General features: G+C 38.4%; 1 protein-coding gene across 2 annotated transcripts in view; it reads left to right on the top strand.

Annotated features, from left to right (window-relative positions):
* The window catches only part of LOC135206701 (lysosomal alpha-mannosidase-like), a 73,484-nt gene that overhangs the window by 46,160 nt on the left and 5,986 nt on the right, over positions 1-21,338 (top strand). For both annotated transcript variants that reach the window (XM_064238122.1, XM_064238123.1), the window contains exons 16-18: positions 9,942-10,042; positions 10,238-10,374; positions 10,983-11,131. In XM_064238122.1, the coding sequence (XP_064094192.1) occupies positions 9,942-10,042; positions 10,238-10,374; positions 10,983-11,131 (387 nt within the window). The remainder of the gene's footprint in view (positions 1-9,941; positions 10,043-10,237; positions 10,375-10,982; positions 11,132-21,338) is intronic.

The following is a 21,338-nucleotide window of genomic DNA, read 5'->3' as shown; positions in this document are numbered from 1 at the left end:
ACACACATATATATATATATATATATTTATATATATATATATATATATATATATATATATATATATATATATGTATATATATAGTATATATATATATATATATATCTATATTTATATATATATATATATATATATATATATATATATATATATATATATATATATATATATAGTATATATATATATATATAATATATATATATATAGTATATATATATATATATATAGTATATATATATATATATATATATATATGTATAACTGAATCACGAAAGTTAGGAACGTGATAAATCCAATAAATAAAGATAAATGCCACGAAGGAAAAATAAACAAAGAAGGAGTCTGCAAGATCTTTCGGCTTTAAAAGCCCTTTACTGAGCAGATACTGACAAAAATACGAGAAAAGACAATACAAGAAGGTTCGTATAACTGACAGATAGGATTATAAAAGGATTAGTACCTAGAATCCGACACACCTGGAAGATAAGAAACTTTCCCAAACAAGCATAAACAATGGGTGCAATTAAAGGTTTAGACAATCATCTCAGATACAATCTCCAGACAATTAAAGGATTAATAGGTGACAGCTATTCGGAACTTGGTAAACAAAACCATATTCACAAAACATGACAGATATACATTACAACAAAATTTAATAACTCTAAGGCAACTGATTTTTATTTAAGTCTGTAATTATATCTTTGAGGTCATTCTTAAACATGTTACAGATACAAGGGTCTAAATGAAAAAGGCCACGACTAACATTGAAATTACAATGAAAAGTAAGTTATATTAAAGCAGATTCTAAAAGATTTCGTGATAAGACATCTCTTGACCATGCAATTACTGAACTATCAATCCAATTAATTCGGTGGTTGTTTTCACTTAAATGAATGAATAATGCATTAGATTTTTGCCCAGTTTTTTACAGAGTATTTATGCTGGCTTAGCCTTACTTCTAAGCCTTTGCTGGACTGTCCGAGATAGAATGGAGGGACAATCCATACATGGAATATATTATGTTGTTGCTTTCTCTGGGGCCATTTTTTATTAACATTCTTTTTAGTGTTATTATAGGAAAAAAACAAGGTTGACATTAAAAGCTTTTAACAATGGTTTAATGGTTTCAAATCCGTTAAAATAAGGCAAACTGAGAATGTTCTTAGAATTTTCTTTCTGTGTGTTATTTACAGTATAAAACTTTTTGTGGGCTTTATTATAACAAATGTCTAATATATGTGAAGGATAGCATAAATATCCCTATTTTTCTTATGTATTCAATTTCTTGATCCAAATATTGTGGACTGACAATTCGCAATGCTCGTAAAAACATAGAGGAAAAAATTGATATTTTTATATTAAGATGGTGGCCTGAGAAGAAATGAACATAAGTTAAGTTGTTAGTCGGTTTCCTATAAATACTGAATTTACACTGAAATGGTTCTCTATGTATCAAAACGTCTAAGAAAGGGAGGCAATTGTCTTTTTCTAATTCTAGAGTAAACTTAATCGATGGTACCTGGTTATTTAATTTAGAGAGTAAATCATCTACATCAATACCGACAGGAAGAACAGCTAAACAATCATCAACGTAACGATACCACTTTACAGGAATATGAATGATATTAGGTAAGTAGCGTTTTTCAAAGAATTCCATATACAGGTTTGAGAGCAATGGTGATAAAGGATTTCCCATTGCCATGCCAAAAATTTGTTGATAAAATTCACCATTGAATATAAACTTACAATCACAAATGCACAAACTCGTGAGTGAAATAATGTGACTTATAGGTAGAGGTAATTCATGCTGAGTTAGTTCATTACTAAGATATTCTAAAATAGAGTCTATAGGGACTTTAGTAAAAAGAGAACATACGTCAAAACTAACGAATCTATCAGTAGGGCAATGAGCAATTTTGTTTAATTTATCAACGAAACGACGCATAATATTATTTTTTATATTTTTGTGGGGGCGCGTTCGTAACCACGAAACAGCGTAAGTCGAGACCAGCGTAACCCGAGGACTTATATATATATATATATATATATATATATATATATATAGATATATATACTAATATATATACAATATATATATATATATATATATATATATATATATATATATATATAAACTGGAACCTCTTACCTGCTGTCAGTAGTGCCCACTGTCTGCAATCATTTCATTAGGCTATTAAGATCTTGAAAGTACAAAAATATACTATTTATTACCCAAAGTAGTTGATTATAAAATAGGACAAAATGATTAACAAGTCATAATGGCAGAAACCCCAAAACTGCCCACAAAGAAACCAGTAAGTTAACATTCTACCTTCCTGGCTAAGAATTCTCTCCCAGACCCAAAATGTCTTAAGTTCATCGTATTAGTCAGGTTAGAGATCCCGTCTCTAAATTAGCCATGGAATAGGACCCATCTGTAATAAAGATAATAATGCATAAAAGATATATCACACACACCACTCTTTTCAAAGTATTCACGTAAAGAGAGTATTTTACACCCCTCTCTTTTTCAAAGGTAGCGGTTTTCTAAGTTTTACAAAATATGTCCTACCTTTATGATGGGGCTTTGTCTCCCGACACTCGGCATGTAACACCTCTTAGCGTTCACCTAAAAAGAATGTGACTTTCGCAAGTGCCTTGGACTATTAGGCCTGTAACATCCGTACAAACAAATGTACACGCCTCTCGACCGGGTGAGTGATCTGTTAAACTGCTTGCGTATTCAAATTCCTTTCTCACGTGAGCTGCCCCTACAGTTCTGCCTGTCTCCAAGCGAGAAGTGATATGTGATTTCACTTAACATTACATTGGCATTTTAAACATATTATTAATCATTGCCCCTCTTTTCATCTGACACACACACACACACACATATATATATTATATATATATATATATATATATATATATATATATATATATATATATATATATAATATATATATATATAATATATAATATATATATATATATTATATATACTATATATATATATATATCTTGTATTGTCAGCTTGGATATTAAGCCTTTTTTTTGACTATGTTTTCCTCTGTAAAATCAGTTTGCCTTAGTAAAGGGTCTGAACAGGACCGAAAGTACTGTGCTATCTCGCTTTTTCATTTTTTCCTTCGTGGCAAAAAAAACCTTTATATATATATATGTGTGTGTATATATATATATATATATATATATATATATATATATATATATATATATATACACACACACACACACAGTAATGCCTCAGGTTACGAAATTAATCCGTTCCAAAGCGGCCGTTGTAGCCTGATTTTTTCACATCCAGAACTACGTTTTACATGTAAATTGCCTAATTCGTTCCAAGCCCTACAAAAACACCAAAGTAAATTTTGTTATAAAGCTAAATTGAACAAACAATGAAATACAACAATTTGGACCATTTAGTAACTAACCTAACCGTTACTGTACCTGTAAGTAGTGTATAGGGTACAAGAAATACTGTATGTACATGTAAGTATGCATGTAGTAAAATGTGGAACCTTAACTTTCGAGTGAGGCGATGTCCGAAAGTGGCAACAGAGGAGGAGGACAAATGGCAGAAAACATGAACACTTAACTTTACGAAACGCAATAAAAAATGGTGGATAATATTAACACTAAACTTTACAAAACACATTAACAAATACTTCTTGATTATTTCCATCTTTGTCTCCATAAAAAGCATCCTCTTCTTTCCGTGAACTTCAACATTCTTGGGACCCAAGAATTAATCTATTCCGCTTCGGAATAGATTAATTTTGTATCCTGAGGTACTACTGTGTTTATATATATATATATATATATATATATATATATATATATAGTATATATATATATATATATTATATACATATACATATACATATATATACATAAATATAATATAAATATATATTATAATATAATAGCTATATATATAATATATATATAGTATAATATATATAAACACAGTAGTACCTCAGGATACAAAATTAATCTATTCCGAAGCGGCCTTCGTAACCTGATTTTTCGTATCGTGAACCACATTTTACATGTAAATTGCCTAATTTGTTCCAAGCCTTACAAAAACACCCAGGTAAATTTTATAATAAAGCTAAATTGACCAATAAACAATGAAATACAACAATTAAGACCATTCAATACCTAACTTAAACTACATATATACTAATATGTACTACATACCTGTAAATAAAGTGTATATAGTGTACATGGTACAAGAAATACTGAACGTACATACGTATGTAGTAAAATGTGGAACCTTACGTTTCGAGTGAGGCGATCTCCGAAAGTGGCGACAGAGGAGGAGGACAAATGGCAGAAAACATGAACACTCAACTTTACGAAACATTAAAAAATGGCAGAAAACATTAACACTAAACTTTACGAAACACATCAACAAATGGCAGAAAACATTAACACTTCTTGATTATCTCCATCTTCGTTCTCCCTAGAAAGCATCCTCTTCTTTCCGTGAACTTCAGCAACATTCTTGGAACCCATGGCTAATAACGTAAGTAATTAAGTTCACACACAACACAATAAAGTAACTTACAGTACAATGAAAGCGAAATCACTAACACAAATTTACGTTAACAAAGAAAATGTATATATGTGAACGAATTCCAGTGTTTACAATAATGCTGCCTCAAAAAATGGTCAAGGAACGCCTTTACAGAGGCATGATGCTGACCAATAGGAGAGAAGGATCTTATGGTGATGACTAGCATCAGGAACCAATGGGAGAGTGGGAGGATGGTGGCGAGTCTACTCAGTTGGTGGTGCGTGAGTTTTAAAATTGTTCTCGGTGGTCCGGGAGAATCTCGGGACTTTACAGTAACAGCATTTCGTAACCTGAATTATTTTCGTATGCAGAGGCAAAAAATCTTCGTATTTGCTTTTGTAACTTGAATTTTTTGTAAGTTGGGACTTTCGTATGTTGAGGTTCCACTATATATGTATGTATATATATATATATATATATATATATATAGTATATATGTATATGATGTATGTATGTATGTAGTATGTATGTATGTATAGTATATATGTATATATGTATGTATATATGTATATATATATATATATATATATATATATATATATATATATATAGTATATATATATATATATATATATATATATATATATATATATATATATATATATATATATATATATATATATATATATATATATATATTATATATATATATATATATATATATATATATATATATATATATATATATATATATATATTTATATATATATATATATATATATATATATATATATATATATATATATATATTATATATATATATATATATATATATATATATATATATATATATATATATATATATATATATATATATATATTATATATATATATATATATATATATATATATATATATATATATATATATATATATATATATATATGTGTGTGTGTGTGTATGTATGTATGTATGTATGTATGTATGTTATATAAAAAGAGGGATGTATTAATATGTTTTAAATACCGTTGTAAGGTGATGTGCTGTGACATTTCTTAGAATGTAGAGGTCAGCAGTTTAGCTTCTCCTTAGAGACAGTGCTTGAGGTGACAAGCTTAGGGAATGCTGATGTATCTTTTTGGGTGGCGTGATGTTGAGATCAATGCCTCGTCCTGTTGCTATGGGCGCTTGACACAGAGGTGACTTCTGAAACTGGTTACAAGCAGTTTCCTGGGGCGTGAACAATGTGTGTGAGTTTGTGCATGTGGGTGAGCTTTTTCCCTACATAACGAGATGTAAGGTAACCAAGGTGAGAGATCCTTATAGAGGCGGCAGAGCCAAGGTGGCTTCTGCATAAGTTCTTTTTGAGAGAAGTGTTGTGAATATTGTGTTGAATGGGTAAGCATACTTATTTTCAGCCAAAAGTGTGGCTTGTCTGTATTTTGAATGTTTATTTCAAAGATGTTCTATTTCCTTTGACCTTTTGATTTGATTTATAATCTTTGCTTATCGATATGTTCTCTTTGTCTTTTTATAGGCGATTCTGAGAAAGGGGAACTGATCTGGGAAAGGGGAACTGATCTGAGAAAGGGGAACTAACTTAATTGATATGGGAACTTAACTAATGTTTCATGGTTACTATGAAGACTATTATGACTTGCCCAGTTTTGATGACTAAAATGATGTGGGTTATTGTAGGAGAGATATGGAGTGGGTTATCTGAGTTTAACATTTCATTTAACCTTTTTGTTAAGAACCTGAGTTTATTTAGCTAATACTTCACTCTTAAATAAATGTATATTTTTGTAAGTTCACGTGTCTGATTTGATGGCCTTAGATAATGGAGGAAGGGGGTGTGTTGTGGGAAGAGAGAGAGAGAGAGAGAGAGAGAGAGAGAGAGAGAGAGAGAGGGGGTGTTGGTGTTGGAGTGAGAGGAAATGGATGTTGGATATTGCCAGTGTCTTAGACGCAAGATCCATTGCTACCTTTTAAAATAGAAATACCGAGATCTAAGAATCTTGGTTAAATATATATATCTATATAATTTGTACATTTGGTACTTGGTAGCGTTCCATCGCATGACCGGGCCCCGGATGGAGCCCACCCCTTCGGTAAAAAAAGGCCAGGAATACAATAGAATTTAAGAAAGAACTTATAGCGAAGTATGAAAGTCGTGCACACACAGCTGATCTCGCTAGGATGTATGGCAAGTTGGCATCAACGATCAGCTCTATATTAGCATAGAAACATGAAATCAAGGCAGATATTGTTGCAAAAGGGGTCACATCATTATCGAAACAGAAATCACAACTAGTGGAAGATGTAGAGCTGCTGCTGTTGGTGTGGAGCAATGAAAAGCAGTTAGCGGGGGATAGTGTGTCTGAAGCGATCATTTGTGAGAAAGCTAGGTTGTTGCATGCTGATATAAGCAAGAAAATGCCAACAAAAAGTGCTGCTCTTAGTGATTTCAAGGCCAGCAGAGGCTGGTTCGAAAAATTCAGAAAACGTACAGGCATCCATAGCATCATACGGCATGGGGTGGCTGCAAGTTCTGACAAACGTGCCACCAAAGAATTTGCTCAGGAATTCAGGGAATATCTTGAGGCTGAAGGATTCCTCCTTCAACAGATCTTCAGTTGTGATGAGACAGGCCTGTTCTGGAAGAAAATGCCAAAACAGAACTACATCGCACAGGAGGAAAGTTCATTGTCAGAGCAGAAGCCCATGAAGGATAGGCTAACACTCTTGGTCTGTGGGAACGATAGTGGGGATTTCAAAGTGCAGCTCCTATTTTTGTATCACCATGAAGCTCCCCGAGTGTTCAAGAAAAACAATGTGATCAAGAATAAATTGCCTGTGATGTGGAAGGCGAATAAAAAGGCATGGGTCACAAGGCAGATTTTTGTTGAGTGGGTCAATGAAGTGTTTGGCCCTATGGTTAAAAAATAAATCCAGGATGATCAGTTGCCCCTCAAGTGCCTCCTGGTAATGAACAATGCTCCTGTGCATCCTCCTGGCTTGGAAGACCAGTTGCTGGATGAATTTAAATTCATCACAGTGAAGTTCTTGCCCCCTAATACCACTCCTCTCATCCAGCCCATGGACCACCAAATCATCTCAAACTTCAAGAAACTCTATGCCAAGGCACTATTTTAAAGGTGCTTTGAAGTGACCTCAAACACTGAATTGACCCTATGAGAATTCTGGAAGGTTCACTTCAATATCTCCAACTGCATAAGCTTTATAGATAAGGCTTGGCAGGGAGTGACTTCCAGGAAAAGGAACTCTGCATGGAAGAAATTGTGGCCAGTGTTACTTTAAGAAGGATTTCGAGGGGTTTGAGGCTGACCCAGATGAACCTACACCTGTTGTGGAGTCTATTGTGTCTGTGGGGAAGTCCTTGAGCTTGGATGTGGAAGAGCTTGTGGATGCCCATAGTGAAGAGGTAACCACTGAGGAGCTGCAAGACCTTCAGCAGGAACAGCTAGCTATAGACGGCAGATGAGGAATCTGAGGAAGAGAAAGGGGATACTGTGCCTACTTCAGTGATTAAAGAAATGTTTCTGAAGCGGAATGATGTTAAAACCTTTTTTTATACACATCATCCTAACAAAGACATTGCTATCCATGTCTCTAACATGTTAAATGACAACACATTGTATCACTTTAGGCAGATATTGAAACGATGTCAGAAACAAATGTCTCTGGACAGTTTTATTATTTGACAGGGCTACAGTGACTCTCAAGCTGGTCCTAGTGCCAGTAAAAAACGAAGTTGGGAAGTAACCTCTGACAGTGCAACTAAAAAATGTAGAGAAGTAACCCCAGAAAGTTTCATGATACCTGAAGTCCTTCTGGATTGAGATTCCCCTTCCAAACAGTAACCTCATTATTCATTTATATATTTATTTTTCATTGTCTTCTGTATATAATACTTTGTTTATTTGCTGTAAAATGTATTTTTTTTTAATATTTTGGGGGTCTGGAACACATTACTACTAGTATTGACATTATTCCTTACGGGAATTATTGCTTTGGTTTTCGTTGAAGGTTCCGGAACGGATTATGTACGAAAACAGAGGTACCACTGTGTATATAGCAGTCCAGAGTTACGATGGGGGTGTGGGAGTTCCATTCCAGTGGCGTGCTTTAAGTCAGAAAATGTCATAACAGAACATTGCAATAAAAATGTTACAAATGAGAGAGACTTATGTAAGCGTGGGGAAAGAAAGAGTTTCCAAACTTTGGCCTGGTAATAAACCGGTTATAGGAAGGACCTTCTTATAGTGAACCCTCCCAGTGGCTACATATCATTAAAATGATTTTCTCACCTTGTTATGGCACCTACAGCTATGCCACATACAATGCCGTAAGTTTGGAATCCCATAAGTCGGAGACACCATAACCCGGGTACTGCCTGTATATACATGCAGCATATACATAAATGATTTGTTGCTGAATGTGCAATTGCCAATGGTAAATAAGTTTAAGTTGAGTTGCATTTTTGACTTCAAATCAAGCATGGTAGCCCAAAGTCAATGCAAGATAGAGGAATGAAGATTGTTTGTACTCATGAGTGACCATCTCAGTATTTTAGGAACCAGGTTCTGGGTTTGTGGAAATCTGCACAAAAACCTTTTCAACAGTAAAATAATAGGCAAACCAATAGTTGTATACAAGAATCTAGTTTACAATATAGGCAAAGCAGTAGTTGTATACAAGAATCTAGTTGACAACATACTACTTTGACAATTTATTCTTCTCTGCAGTTACCATGAATACCTTTTCATCCTTATATCACAAGTTCTGTGATCAGAGGTAAAATAAGAATCTCTCAAGAGGGATAACACTTCTTATACTATTGTAGTCACAATGGTTGAAGCAGTTCCTGATAAACTACACAACCAATTATTGTAGTGCAATAATAGTTGAGAATCTTTCATGAATATGGATTTTATAAAGATACTATTATCTTTTTTCTGCACATTTTCATGGCTGATTTTCTAAAACAGGAATTGTTTTTTTATTTGTAAAAACATTTTCAGACATAAGATTTATTTATCTGCTGTAATCAATTTTTTACTATAGTACTAAATGTTAAGAAACATTATGCCAATTGATATCTCAATTATTCTGAAAATAGTCATTTAGATTATTTTCAAGCCTGTAAAAATACCATCATAATCTCATTTAATAAAAATAAGTTTGCAGTTTAGCTACTTATATCAGATGACAGTTAACAATTCTGTTATCTTCTGAAGCTTAGCAACATATCTTTGACACTAACTCTGCCTTACCGGATGTAGGTATCTACCTACTTCGAGCAATGATTCTGCATAGTTTGCATGAGGGTTTATCTACTTCTGTCAATCAACTATTTTTTCTCTTTCTTTTACATCAGTGATCATATTGGAAAAGAGATCATAAATCGAATTGTTTGGGGTGATACATCTACAGGTGGTACATTTTACACCGACTCAAATGGAAGGGAGATTCTTCAACGTAAGTTCAATGTCTGAGTATTTTCCTTGCCATAGATTTCCTTAATCCTTTATCATACAATAATGTCTTTTTAGTCAGAAGAAGTTTCATATAGTATTAATTTAAATAAATATTTAATTCTAGACATTGAAATTTATCTGTCAATGTATATATTTCATCTACAGTCATTCCTATGAGACTTTGGTACACCCACAGGTATAAAGGACTACCGTGAGACTTGGACCCTTAATAATCAGGAACCAGTAGCAGGTAACTACTATCCAGTCAATTCAAGATTAATGATTCTTGGTAAAAATGGCTTCATGGCAGCACTTCTCAGCGATCGATCACAGGTATATTATTTTGACTGCATGATTAAAAATATATTTCATCATTTGAAGATTACGAATCATTTTGGCTTCTTGATAAAAAACTATGGCCACCCCTGTAACATCTGATATTTCTTTTATTTAGATAACTGATATGACTTTAATGGTCATATAGTTAAAAAACTTTCATATTTCATGAGCAAAAATGTGATTATGTGAATGACCAATGTACTCAGAATTTAAGTTTATGATAAATATTGACGGGCACAAAATTTGCATGGTTACTTTGTATCTGTATTTATCAATGTTTATCCCATCATACCACTTTTATTAAAGTTCTGTTATGAAAGTTTGTGTGAGGAACCCATCCTGTGCAGAATTATTGAATTGGCTTCTATTTAGATCAACTTTCTTATTATGTCTGTTTATTTTGCTGCTTTTGTTATTATTTGATATAAAATCTAATTGTGAAAACAGAATTGCAAAATGAATAATTATTTATATTGATTTGGAAACTGCACTTAAAACAAAAAAAAATCACAGAACTTGAACATGGGTGAAAAAAGCAGTTAGTTCTTTATCAGCGATATATGAACTTTAGCATTTGACTCTTAAGATTACTGCTGGAACAGGGAGGCACCTCGCTTGATGATGGTCACATGGAACTGATGATTCATCGCCGTTTACTTCATGATGACAGTTTTGGAGTTGGAGAGGCACTTAACGAAGAAGCCTTTGGAGAAGGTTTGGTAGTGAGGGGTAAACATCACCTCATCTTCAGGTATTACACGTAAATTTTAAGACAAACATGTATGCTTAAATATTTTGTGCAACAGAAGAGATCATTTTACATTTAAAGAAAGTTCAGTATGTGTCACTCGTTACTATACTACTGTAAAAGAAAAAGTTAATGAGAAGAAAATGAGGTTTTCATACATATAAAAATCTGGCTCATAAAATGCATGACTTCCATAAAATTTTTGTTTTAGATATCAAAAGCTCAATAGGGTATCAGTGTCAGTTCTTTCTCCAACATTCCATTACTTCCTTATACATCATCTTCTTTTGACCTTATTAGTCCTACTGTTCAGCAGGGTCAGCCACTCAGATCAACTTTCTCCATCTATTTCTATTCCATGCATCTAAGCCCCCAGTCCCACCTCACTACATCCATCCACCTGATCCTCTGATGCCCAACACTCCTCCTCCCTCTCACTAGCATGTTCTTAGCTCTCTTGCTTGGTTCCACTTCCTCTCTTCTTATTACGTGGTCATAGTATCTCAGACAAGCTTCCTTAGCCTTCTCCTTTACATTACATTAGTGATTAGTGCCTTATAGGTGACAGGTACTTATGGTTACACAAGATAAAATCACCATCTATGTTTTATCCTTTTCCAGGTCCTTGGTGTATACATGGTATTCTTTTCCATTTTTAAAGTTGGTTTTTCCTAACTTCTTTTGAGCATGACTTCAGGTCTCTCATTAATTTCAAGATAATCTCATTTGCTATTTTATGCATCAGATTAGTTTTATTTCCCTCAAGACTCAGTTTCAAATGCCTCAGATCTGTGATACATCTGCTTTAAATTCTGTCTTAGTGATGAATTAATTATTTTCTGTAACAAGCTACACTGTAAATATTCAAATTTTTCTCCATGCAGTAGCTATCATATCTTTCATCCTCTGACACTTGTATCTTTTTTGTTTTTCTGAATACATGTACATACTGCTTATTTTCTATAGTTTAAAATTTCCCTGGTATGGAGTTGGGGTCTACCTCTGTCTTTTGCCTTAACTTCCCTCCTCCTTTTTTACAACCTTTGTGGGTGCTCTTTTATGTTCCTTACTCTCAAGCTGAAGTTTTAGGTTTTTACAAATAGTGCTTGTCTATTCCATATCTTCTCGTATTATTAAGTTTGTTTGAATTAATTCTTGTTCATACATGAACAAACCTTCGGTCTTCACAATAGATTAATTTTCTAGCGCCTAGCTGGATCCGGTTAAAAATCGGAGATGAAAAAGCAAGGAATCTTGTGAGAACTGGCAACGCGTGCATATATCGGGTGAATACTGGTCAAAGACCGCACACCCACTCTACTGCATTTAGTCTTTTTCTTAACCGCCTGGGTGAGAGTTGCGTTTGCTTTCTTGGCCTTATACCCGGTTGTTTGCCTGTTTTCGCTATTTTGGTTGTCTGTGTGTGTGTGTGTGTGTGTGTGTGTCTGTGCTTGTGTAAAAATGGCTTCCTCTACTTCATCTTGGCCTCGCCAACATATGTGCTCGGGAACTCAAGGTTTTCCGTGTTCTCGGTTCCTGGCTTTCTCAGCTACAGACCCACACTCCACATGCAGTAGGTGTTGTGCTAATGTCTGTACCATAACGAATCCCTGCCTGGAATGTCGTGCGTGGCCTAAAGCGCAGTGGAAGTTATTTTATGGTAAGAGGGAACATCGTAGAGTTTCAATTCTTCCTTCGTGGGAAGGGTTTTCTTCACCTCACCCCAATGCTTCGTCTACTTCCACAGCCACATCCCATGATGCTAGTTTTTGTGCCTGTATCTCCTTCTTTCTTCCATCGATTCATTATTGGAAGTATTGGGAGGCCCTCAGGCTGATTGAATGTGTAATGTTGCCCCCTCTTCCTCGGGAGTTAATTTGCTTCCCGCGAGGGAGGAGGCTATTTCATTAGTTTCTTATATTTCAGGTTCGGAGGCTTCAACAATGGCAGCACTCTGGGCATCGCTTGGGCTACTTCCATCGATGATGTCACTACCAGTTCCCTTAGTGTCGTCTCTCCTAGTTACATTGGCGTCATCGGTTGGGGCTACTGTGCTGCCTCACTCCTCTGTGTCGTCATTGTTTGCTCCTATGACATCATCGCTGCCTTCCAAGACGTATCCTCTTCCTTCCTTGTCGTCTGCCCCCTCTTTTGTGGATCCGTCTGAGGCTGTTATGTCAGGCAGTTCTTAAGAGATTGGACTCTGTTTTGGAAGATATGTTTGTTGCCTTGTCAGCTGAGAAATGCTTGCTCGCCTTCCCTTCCTGCCAAGAGGGTGTGTAAGGAATCAGTACTGTCATCCTCTCCATCGCCCCATCTCTGCCACATTGGTGTGTCAAGTGTTGGAGGGTTGAGGACTTTGCCTTTTCTTCGTCGATGAGTGAGGAGCGGCACGTCCGTGTTCCTGAGAGTGTTAGTGTTTTGTTCCCTGTGCAATATGCTGTGACTGTGTCGTCCTATTCTTCGAGACATGAGTGTGTTGCCACCTTGCATGTACGTGTGCAGGTTGCTGATTCTTCTGCTCCATGGTCTATTCGTCGTCATAAGGGTCTTAAGGCACCTGTGAAAAGATCAAAAGTTGTGAATGCGCAAGTAGTGCAGCCGTAGTGTTTGCCTCCCCCTCCCATTGATGCTGTTCAAGGTTTGACTCAAAGGAATTCTCGTTCTACATCAAGAGTTTGAGATGCTTCTCCGTCACATGTACGTGCATCTGTGCCACACGGACGCGTATGTGGACACACATGTAAGTTATCTATTGTGAGTGTTCGTAGTAGTGTTCCTAGTGTTGTGGTTGGTTCATCACAGGAGTTGGCGCGTGGCCCCAGTCCGGACAGGTCTGCTGGTGCTTCAGGTTTTTCGGCTGCTGGGTCTACAGTTGGTTTGCACGAGGAAGGTGTTGGATAAGCCTGCATCATCATCTCGTTGTCGGTGTCCATAGCTGGGGCAGGAGACTCGCAAGTTTTTGTCTTCCTTTACTGAGGTTGTTGATCTCATTCGTGGGTTCAACAATTTGGAGAGTAGGACTCGGGCTCGGTCGTCTTTCACTCCTACTTACTTAGAAGCCTTGCTGGGGGCTACGCAAGATACTAAGTCATCGTTTCAGCTTCCCTTGTCAGGACATGTTCAGTCGGTCTTGCAAAAGTTGAACACTTGTGTGTTAGGTCGGGACGGGTCTCTTCGGTCAAGGGGGCTTCCAAGTTGCTTCCACCACCACTCACGAGGCATAGGAAGTATTATGCTACAAACTCTGTCTGCTTGTTACCTCGTCATCTTAACCCAGACGTTTTACGTCTCAAGTCAGGGTTGGCTTTGGAACAGGTGAGGTCAGTGGCGCCGTCCTTGTCTCCGCAGAATGCCTTGGCTTTCGAGACCACGGCAGCCTCCATGTTCAAGACAGCGTCATGGTTAGACTTGTGGTTGACGGCCATTGCCAAGATTGCGTCTGACAGGTACCCCCAGAAGGGTTGGTGAGTGCTTCTTCTCTTGCCAGTTTGTTGCAGTCTGGAGACAAAGCATTCTCGTATCTTGCACATCTTGGTGTCAATTTGTGGGTTAATCTTCTTCTGATCAGAAGGGACGTGGCATTGTCCAGGATGGCAAGATCGGTTGACCCTGAGTTCTTGTTGGTGCTCAGGAATGGGGATCTATTAGAATTTCAGTTCTTGTTTCTACGGACCAAGTTGGAGAATGCAATAGACCGACGGCGAGCTGACACGGACAGTTTAATCATTTTGCGTGGCCTTTTTGGGCATTATTTGTGATCAGAATGGGAAGAAACTGGATTTACTCCTTTATCAGCACCATCTCTCTCCTTAATGTCTTGTAAGTAAAATCCCAGTCTCCAAATACATGTACACTAAAATTCTCTCGTCAGTCCTATTTATCAATGTTTTAGGATGAGAATGTGAATAACGTCATGTCTGACAGCCTGTTCCCTGATTATTAAGGAGACTTAAATACTGACGTGACTGGATTACCTTTTCAATTGCTTTTTTAAATCAGGCATGGAGCTCAATTGTTCTGCTTTTGGGCAATATGTCCAAAGCTAGAGGAAATCTCCTTATCATCTTCAAATCAAAACCATTATGTCTTATTGTTATCAAAATGATATTGTTATGATACAATAAAGTTTGTTCATACTTACCTGGCAGATATATATATAGCTGTATTTTCTGAAGTCAGACAGAATTTAAAAACTTCCGGCACACGCAGTGGTCGGCCAGGTGGTTAGTACCCATTCCCGCCGCTGGGAGGCGGGTATCAGGAACCATTCCCATTTTCTATTCATAATTTTTATTTCCACTGTCCCCTGAGGGGAGGTGGGTGGGTACTTGATTATATATATCTGCCAGGTAAGTATGAACAAACTTTATTGTATCATAACAATATCATTTTGTTCATGAACTTAACCTGTCAGATATATATATAGCTGAATCCCACCGTTGGAGGTGGGGGAAGGGACAGAATAAAGAAAGGATTTGGGAAACAAATGCATGCAGATGATTTACATCTTGGTTCCACCTGTTAGCATAGCTGACTTCGTGATTACTGTCACCCAAGTCTGCTTCTGCTTTACTAGAGTTGCCAGCGAGGTAGAGACCTATAAAGCTGGTGCACAACAGATGATCTGTCAACGGGGGCGTGACCACAATGTGACTAGACCATATTGACCATACCATGAGGGCTAAGAAGTAAAATAAATATATATATAGTATATATATATATATATATATATATATATATATATATATATATATATATATATATATATATATATATCACCACCTGACCAACCTAGCCAAAGTTAAGGTGTTTTAACTAAGGCTTAAGAGTTAAGAAGTCGCCATTGGCGGCGACTCAATAACTAAGTTAAGAGCTCTTCCTAACCATTTTCTACAGGATAGGATGAGTGGTACTTCTTGCCCCCAAGATTGTGTCTGCAGACACGTATGGCCCTAGCGAGCAGCAGATCTCATATGCCGTCTTCACAGCCCGCAGGAAGTGTGAAGCAAACACAGAGTTGCTTCGCTAAAACGTGGTACTCAGTATGTTACTGAGTGCCGTGCTCTGTTGAAATGCTTCCGAGGCCGCACCCTCACCTCGTGAGCATTCAGATCAAAAGATTTCAAATCTTTGTGCAAACACAATGAAGGAGCCTTTTGAAAAAACTCCTTAACACTAAAGCCAGGGTGTTCTTTGATATGGGCAAGTCTGGTCTTTTTCGGAACACTGCAGATTGTCCGAAGGACTTCAACTTTCTTTAGTTTTATGTAGATAAAACTTGAGAGACCCGACAGGGCACAGGACTCTCTCTGGCTCTTGCCCAATAACTTGTGCCATCCCCTGATTCCAAGCTCCTGGCCCAAGGACTAGACGGGTTTCCATTCTTAGGCCACAACGGAAGGTTTAGCGAACACACCGCATTGTGTTCCCTAAAGCCAAAACTTCTGACGATGGCTTAAAACCTCACTAACCCTCTTTGTCGTATCTAGGGTGGTTAGAAAATAGGCCTTTCGGCTCACGTGCAATAAGTTAACCGAAAGGAGAGGTTCAAAATGCTTTGACATCAAGAACTTCAGACTACGTCTAAGTTCCATATAGAAAGCTTCGATCTGGACATGCACAGTCAGTCCGTCTGTACTAAAGTCAGGTGACCGACCAGGTGACCAGTCAGACGAATCAAGGACAGCAAGGCTGTACCCTGAAGACTATAATGCACTATTCTTCGCTGAAGGATGAGTGTCTGGACTGCCTGGGCGATTCAAGCTAAGCAAACCTTAGGGGTGTATCAACTCAACCCAACGTCGTCAGCGAATCAACTCATGAGCAACTTCTGACTCGAGCTTCTGGTGCCAGAAGAAAGGAGCGCAGAGCAAAAAGGCGATTCAGTCCCGAAGGACGAATGCCTGACAGTCCAACCTGGTCTCATGTTACACGATCATCGGGGGTGTATCAACGCAACCGACTTCGTCAACAAGAAACTCAGGGCTACTAAATGTCGCCTGATCTCGCACGAATGTCTGACTCCGAGAAAACAGGTGAAACAAAAAGTAGATGGTGAGCGAGTTTAGAGATTCCACAGAACTCAAAGATCGTGAAGGGCTTTGTTGTTTGACAGAAGCAAATCTCTGAGCCCAAAGGCCGTCAACAACATATTTGCGTATTCTTTAATAGTTGTGACTGCCAGCTTATCCCATTCTTCAGACTGAAAGGGAAGATGGTAATCTTATTCCTGTCAACATCTCGATAGTCTGAACGTAGTCAGACTCAGAGCGGAGAGGTTATAGGTACCTTTCGTGTTAGAGTAGACAGAGTCGCGGAAAAGGTCCTTGGAAAATGAACTAGGAAGGACGTGACCTCTGTGAATCTAGGATCTTGAAGGCCAACATGGGGCGATCAGCATCATTGTCGCTCCCTGCGACGTCTTAAATCATCTTATTACATTTCCTAAGCGTTTGAAAAAAAAAGGGGAAAAGAGACTTAAACATCCATCCCCGTTCAATACCATAGGATGGCGTTTAATGCTACCGCTCCCGGATCGAGAATAAGGGAGCAGAGAAGAAACCTCTTCGTCCTCAACATAGCGAAGAGATGAATGAAAGGACGTCCTTAAAGTCTCCACAACTCTCAACATACTTCTAAACAAAGATTCCACTCGGAAGCAGTAGTTGCTGCCGTCGATCGAGAAGATTCGTACGGACTTTTGCAATCCTGTAACGAACCTCGAGAGGACCGTTACGTTCTATGCCTGTTGTTATAATACGCTCTTTCTCGTAAACTCGAACAGGGACCGAGAGAAGATACTTCTCAAGATATGAGAGAGCTGTGGAATATCCGAGTTGATCTGGACCACTGGTTCCAAAAACTCGTTTCGAGGACTGGAGGGACGACCGAATTGCTTCCACTTCTTTCAGATTATGTTCCAGGACATCTGAAACCCTCTCCGAATGTCCGGCACCTTCTCTCTATCACCTCAGGTGATACTTGACGCACTGAGAGATGTTCAGAATCATTCCTAGATCTTGGATAAAATTTCAGTTTTCCGGTAGGAAAAAACTGTAGAGGTCTGAATTGCAGTCTATTCAGGGAAACAAACTTCTTCAGGAAGGAAATGGTCCCCAGCATGCTCATCCATTCCCTCACCAAGTATGCTTACTTCCCTAATAAGGCTGCGCTTTGCCTAAGCAGGAGAGCATATAATAGTGCAATGTTGCGGTAGACTCGTAGTCCTATACCGTGCGGTAACGAGCACCGAAAGAAGTAAGAGATATCTCTGTTGAACATAGTAAGGCAAAACGAATGCAATGTTTATTCATTCATGTAAGAAATCCCCTCAATCTTAGGCTGAAGTCCGTAATTGTAGGGCAGAGATACGGTTAGTCAGTCAATCCCGCAGGAGAGAGAGAGACGTAACCTACCGCGCATGACAGCGAACGAGCTGCTACTGGCTCGGTTGGACTGGAGGACAGTGACAGCAGCTTACTTTCGTCGTCTCTTACCGTTATGCCTGGTTGCCAGCTACTCTATTCTACGAAGAAATATGTCCGTTATTTTTTTAGCAGAAAGAGAGACTCAAGCTGGTATATTTAAGCGAAACAGAAAACGCTAAATATATAGGTGCGTTTGTGTCGTCATAACACTACCATACAACAGTAAAAGATGAATCGGAAACTCCTGGAAGGGAGCAGGGAGTAACGATTAAATGTCCTTAAAATAATAGACAATGGACCTCTCGGTTGCCATCCGAAGAGGTAACTACAGCAAGTGTATATGACTTGAACCAACCAGTAGAAAATAACGCAAGGCAAAATATGATATTGTTATGATACAATAAAGTTTGTTCATACTTACCTGGCAGACATATCTATAGCTGAATTCGGAAATACAGCTACATATATATCTGACAGGCAAGTTTCATGAACAAATCTTAGAGAATCGAAGCGGACAGCTCAAGCTTCTTCTGTTATTGGACATAAGCGTTCATTGACGTAGTCTACAAGTCTATTTCTTGTACGAGTCTGTGATTGATGAATGAGAGCTCTTCCAAATCTAGTCAAAAAGAGCTTATCCGCTTACGCAATATAAAGTTATTGAGTGTTTGTCAATGCAAAAAGAACTAACCATTTACGGGACAAAGAGATATTTTGTCAATGAGGGGATACCCACTTACTTGACAAAACGATAGTATATTGTCAATGTGGGAAAGTCACTGAATTGACAAAACTTAATCCAGGAAGTCGAGCATATATTTTTCCGATTCCCGTATCAATCGAGGAAGGGGCAAGAATCCTGTTAAGAGACTGGGCTTACGGCAGGTAGGACCCCGATGTTCAACTTCGGCAGCGTAGTCCCGACTAGGAACTAACAAAATCTATCATCTGAAAAAGCCCCTTTCAGTATGGACTAGAACAAAAAGCTTTGCAAGAACCTAAATTTATTGGCAGTATGGCAAAGGAAGTCGTGTCTTGCGCTTTCCTGAAGAGCGTCCTCTTGATGAGTGCTTTTGCAAGATTCCTACCGAACGTTTTCGAGCATCATGACGTGGAGGACGTCGAGCTTTTACATAACCCGTAACTGCCTTATCGCAAAGTCTTGACTGCGGTAGAGCAAACGAGATCTTCCCTTGAGCTTTCCTTAACTCCATCCACCTTTGCGAAAAGCAATATTAATTGACAGAGACCTCTTGAATTCACGAAACCCGAGGTCTTGCTGGGTTTCGAAGACGAAGTTGTCTGTTCACTTGAAGCTTCCTCCGAAGCACTGCTTACTTCACATTCTCTGCAGGTGGGGTAGAAGGTATCACCGAAGGTAGAGGTAAAAATTCTTTAGGCCCAAATCGTAAACAAGAGCTTGAAGAGTTCAACAGAAACGTTCAGCCAGGCGACACACCTGGCGTGCGCTCGGCGTCCACCCGCGCGCGCCTGGCGTCCATCTGAGCGTTCTGTCCAAGCCGAGCGTCAAAAGAAGCGTGCAGAAAAGCATCACGCTCCTGACAGGCGTCAAAACAAGTGAGAGAAACTGCCTTCAGGGAAGAGTGAGATACATCTCGGAGAGAAATCCGACTGCACGAAGCAGTCTCAGGAGAAGGGTTGATCGTGTGAGAATACGAGGGGCGAGGGAACGCCTTCTCATTCTCACAGAAACAAATCTTGGACGTCCGCTCTCAAAAGCGTCCTGCTACTATGACTTCTTTTTCGTATTTCTCGGTGGAAAGACGTACACGTGATCAGGCAACGTTCGCCTTCTTACTTATCACTGAAACGCATAACGAGAGAGAGAGAGAGAGAGGACGTGAAGCGTCCTCTTCTATAAAGCTTCTATTTAGAGGGCGCGAGTCCTTCCGAAAGCTCCAACCCCTGCGCGGGGAGGACGCTTCGGAGGACGAGAAGCAATCCTTCAGGATTTGTGCACGTGCACGCACTTTGGCAGCCTGAGGAGTTTCATCAGATACTGCCGAAGGCACGCCAGATCGGTGGGGGTTCCTCGTAACCCTCCTTTGGCTTTCAACATGCTCTCTCCCCGAGTCCTGGGAGTCAAGCAGAGGTCCCGGCCTAGAGGCGAAATAAGGCCGATCTGACGCACCCTCCACTACACAAGGGGCACTGTCACTGCACTTAGCCACTTCACTTTTGCTCTCTAAAGCAAGCACTTTCGATTCTAAGTTACGAATCGATAGAGTATCAGAGAAAGGGGAATACCCTCTACAGACACTGATTAGGGCCCGAAGGCAACAATACAGGGTTAGGAGTAACAATTACAGAAGTAGCACTCTTCACAACAATGAAGGAGAGCGAGCACCTCTCGCAGACATATTCATAGCCCGTAGGCCATACTACAGGGTTAGGCAAAATAAAGTCTACAGGAAGGTTAGCAGGTTCACTACCCTGACTGTTGTTTACTGATTAATTGCGTACCCACGAATCATACGTCTTCCTTACGGAATTAGACAGTCTCACACTCCTTACATGACAAATCTCAACAAAGAAGCAAGACCCATACCCCTTGTGCATACCAAGTGCGGATCTACCGAAGCTTTCGGTAGCCACACCCTATCTTTGCAGACAACACCCTCTGAAACTAGCCTAACTAGATTCAGATATCTTATGCAAAAATGAATCAAATTCAAATCAATTTAAGATAGCGTACGCCTAGCCACAAATCCAAGTAAATAAATCAAAAGACAATTAGGATACAGTGGTACCTCGAGATA

This window comes from Macrobrachium nipponense, chromosome 31 (genome assembly GCF_015104395.2).
Source record: "Macrobrachium nipponense isolate FS-2020 chromosome 31, ASM1510439v2, whole genome shotgun sequence".
Classification (NCBI taxonomy): Eukaryota; Metazoa; Arthropoda; class Malacostraca; order Decapoda; family Palaemonidae; genus Macrobrachium; species Macrobrachium nipponense.
Note: the sequence above shows the minus strand (reverse complement) of the source record. Positions and strands in the feature narration are given on the sequence as shown.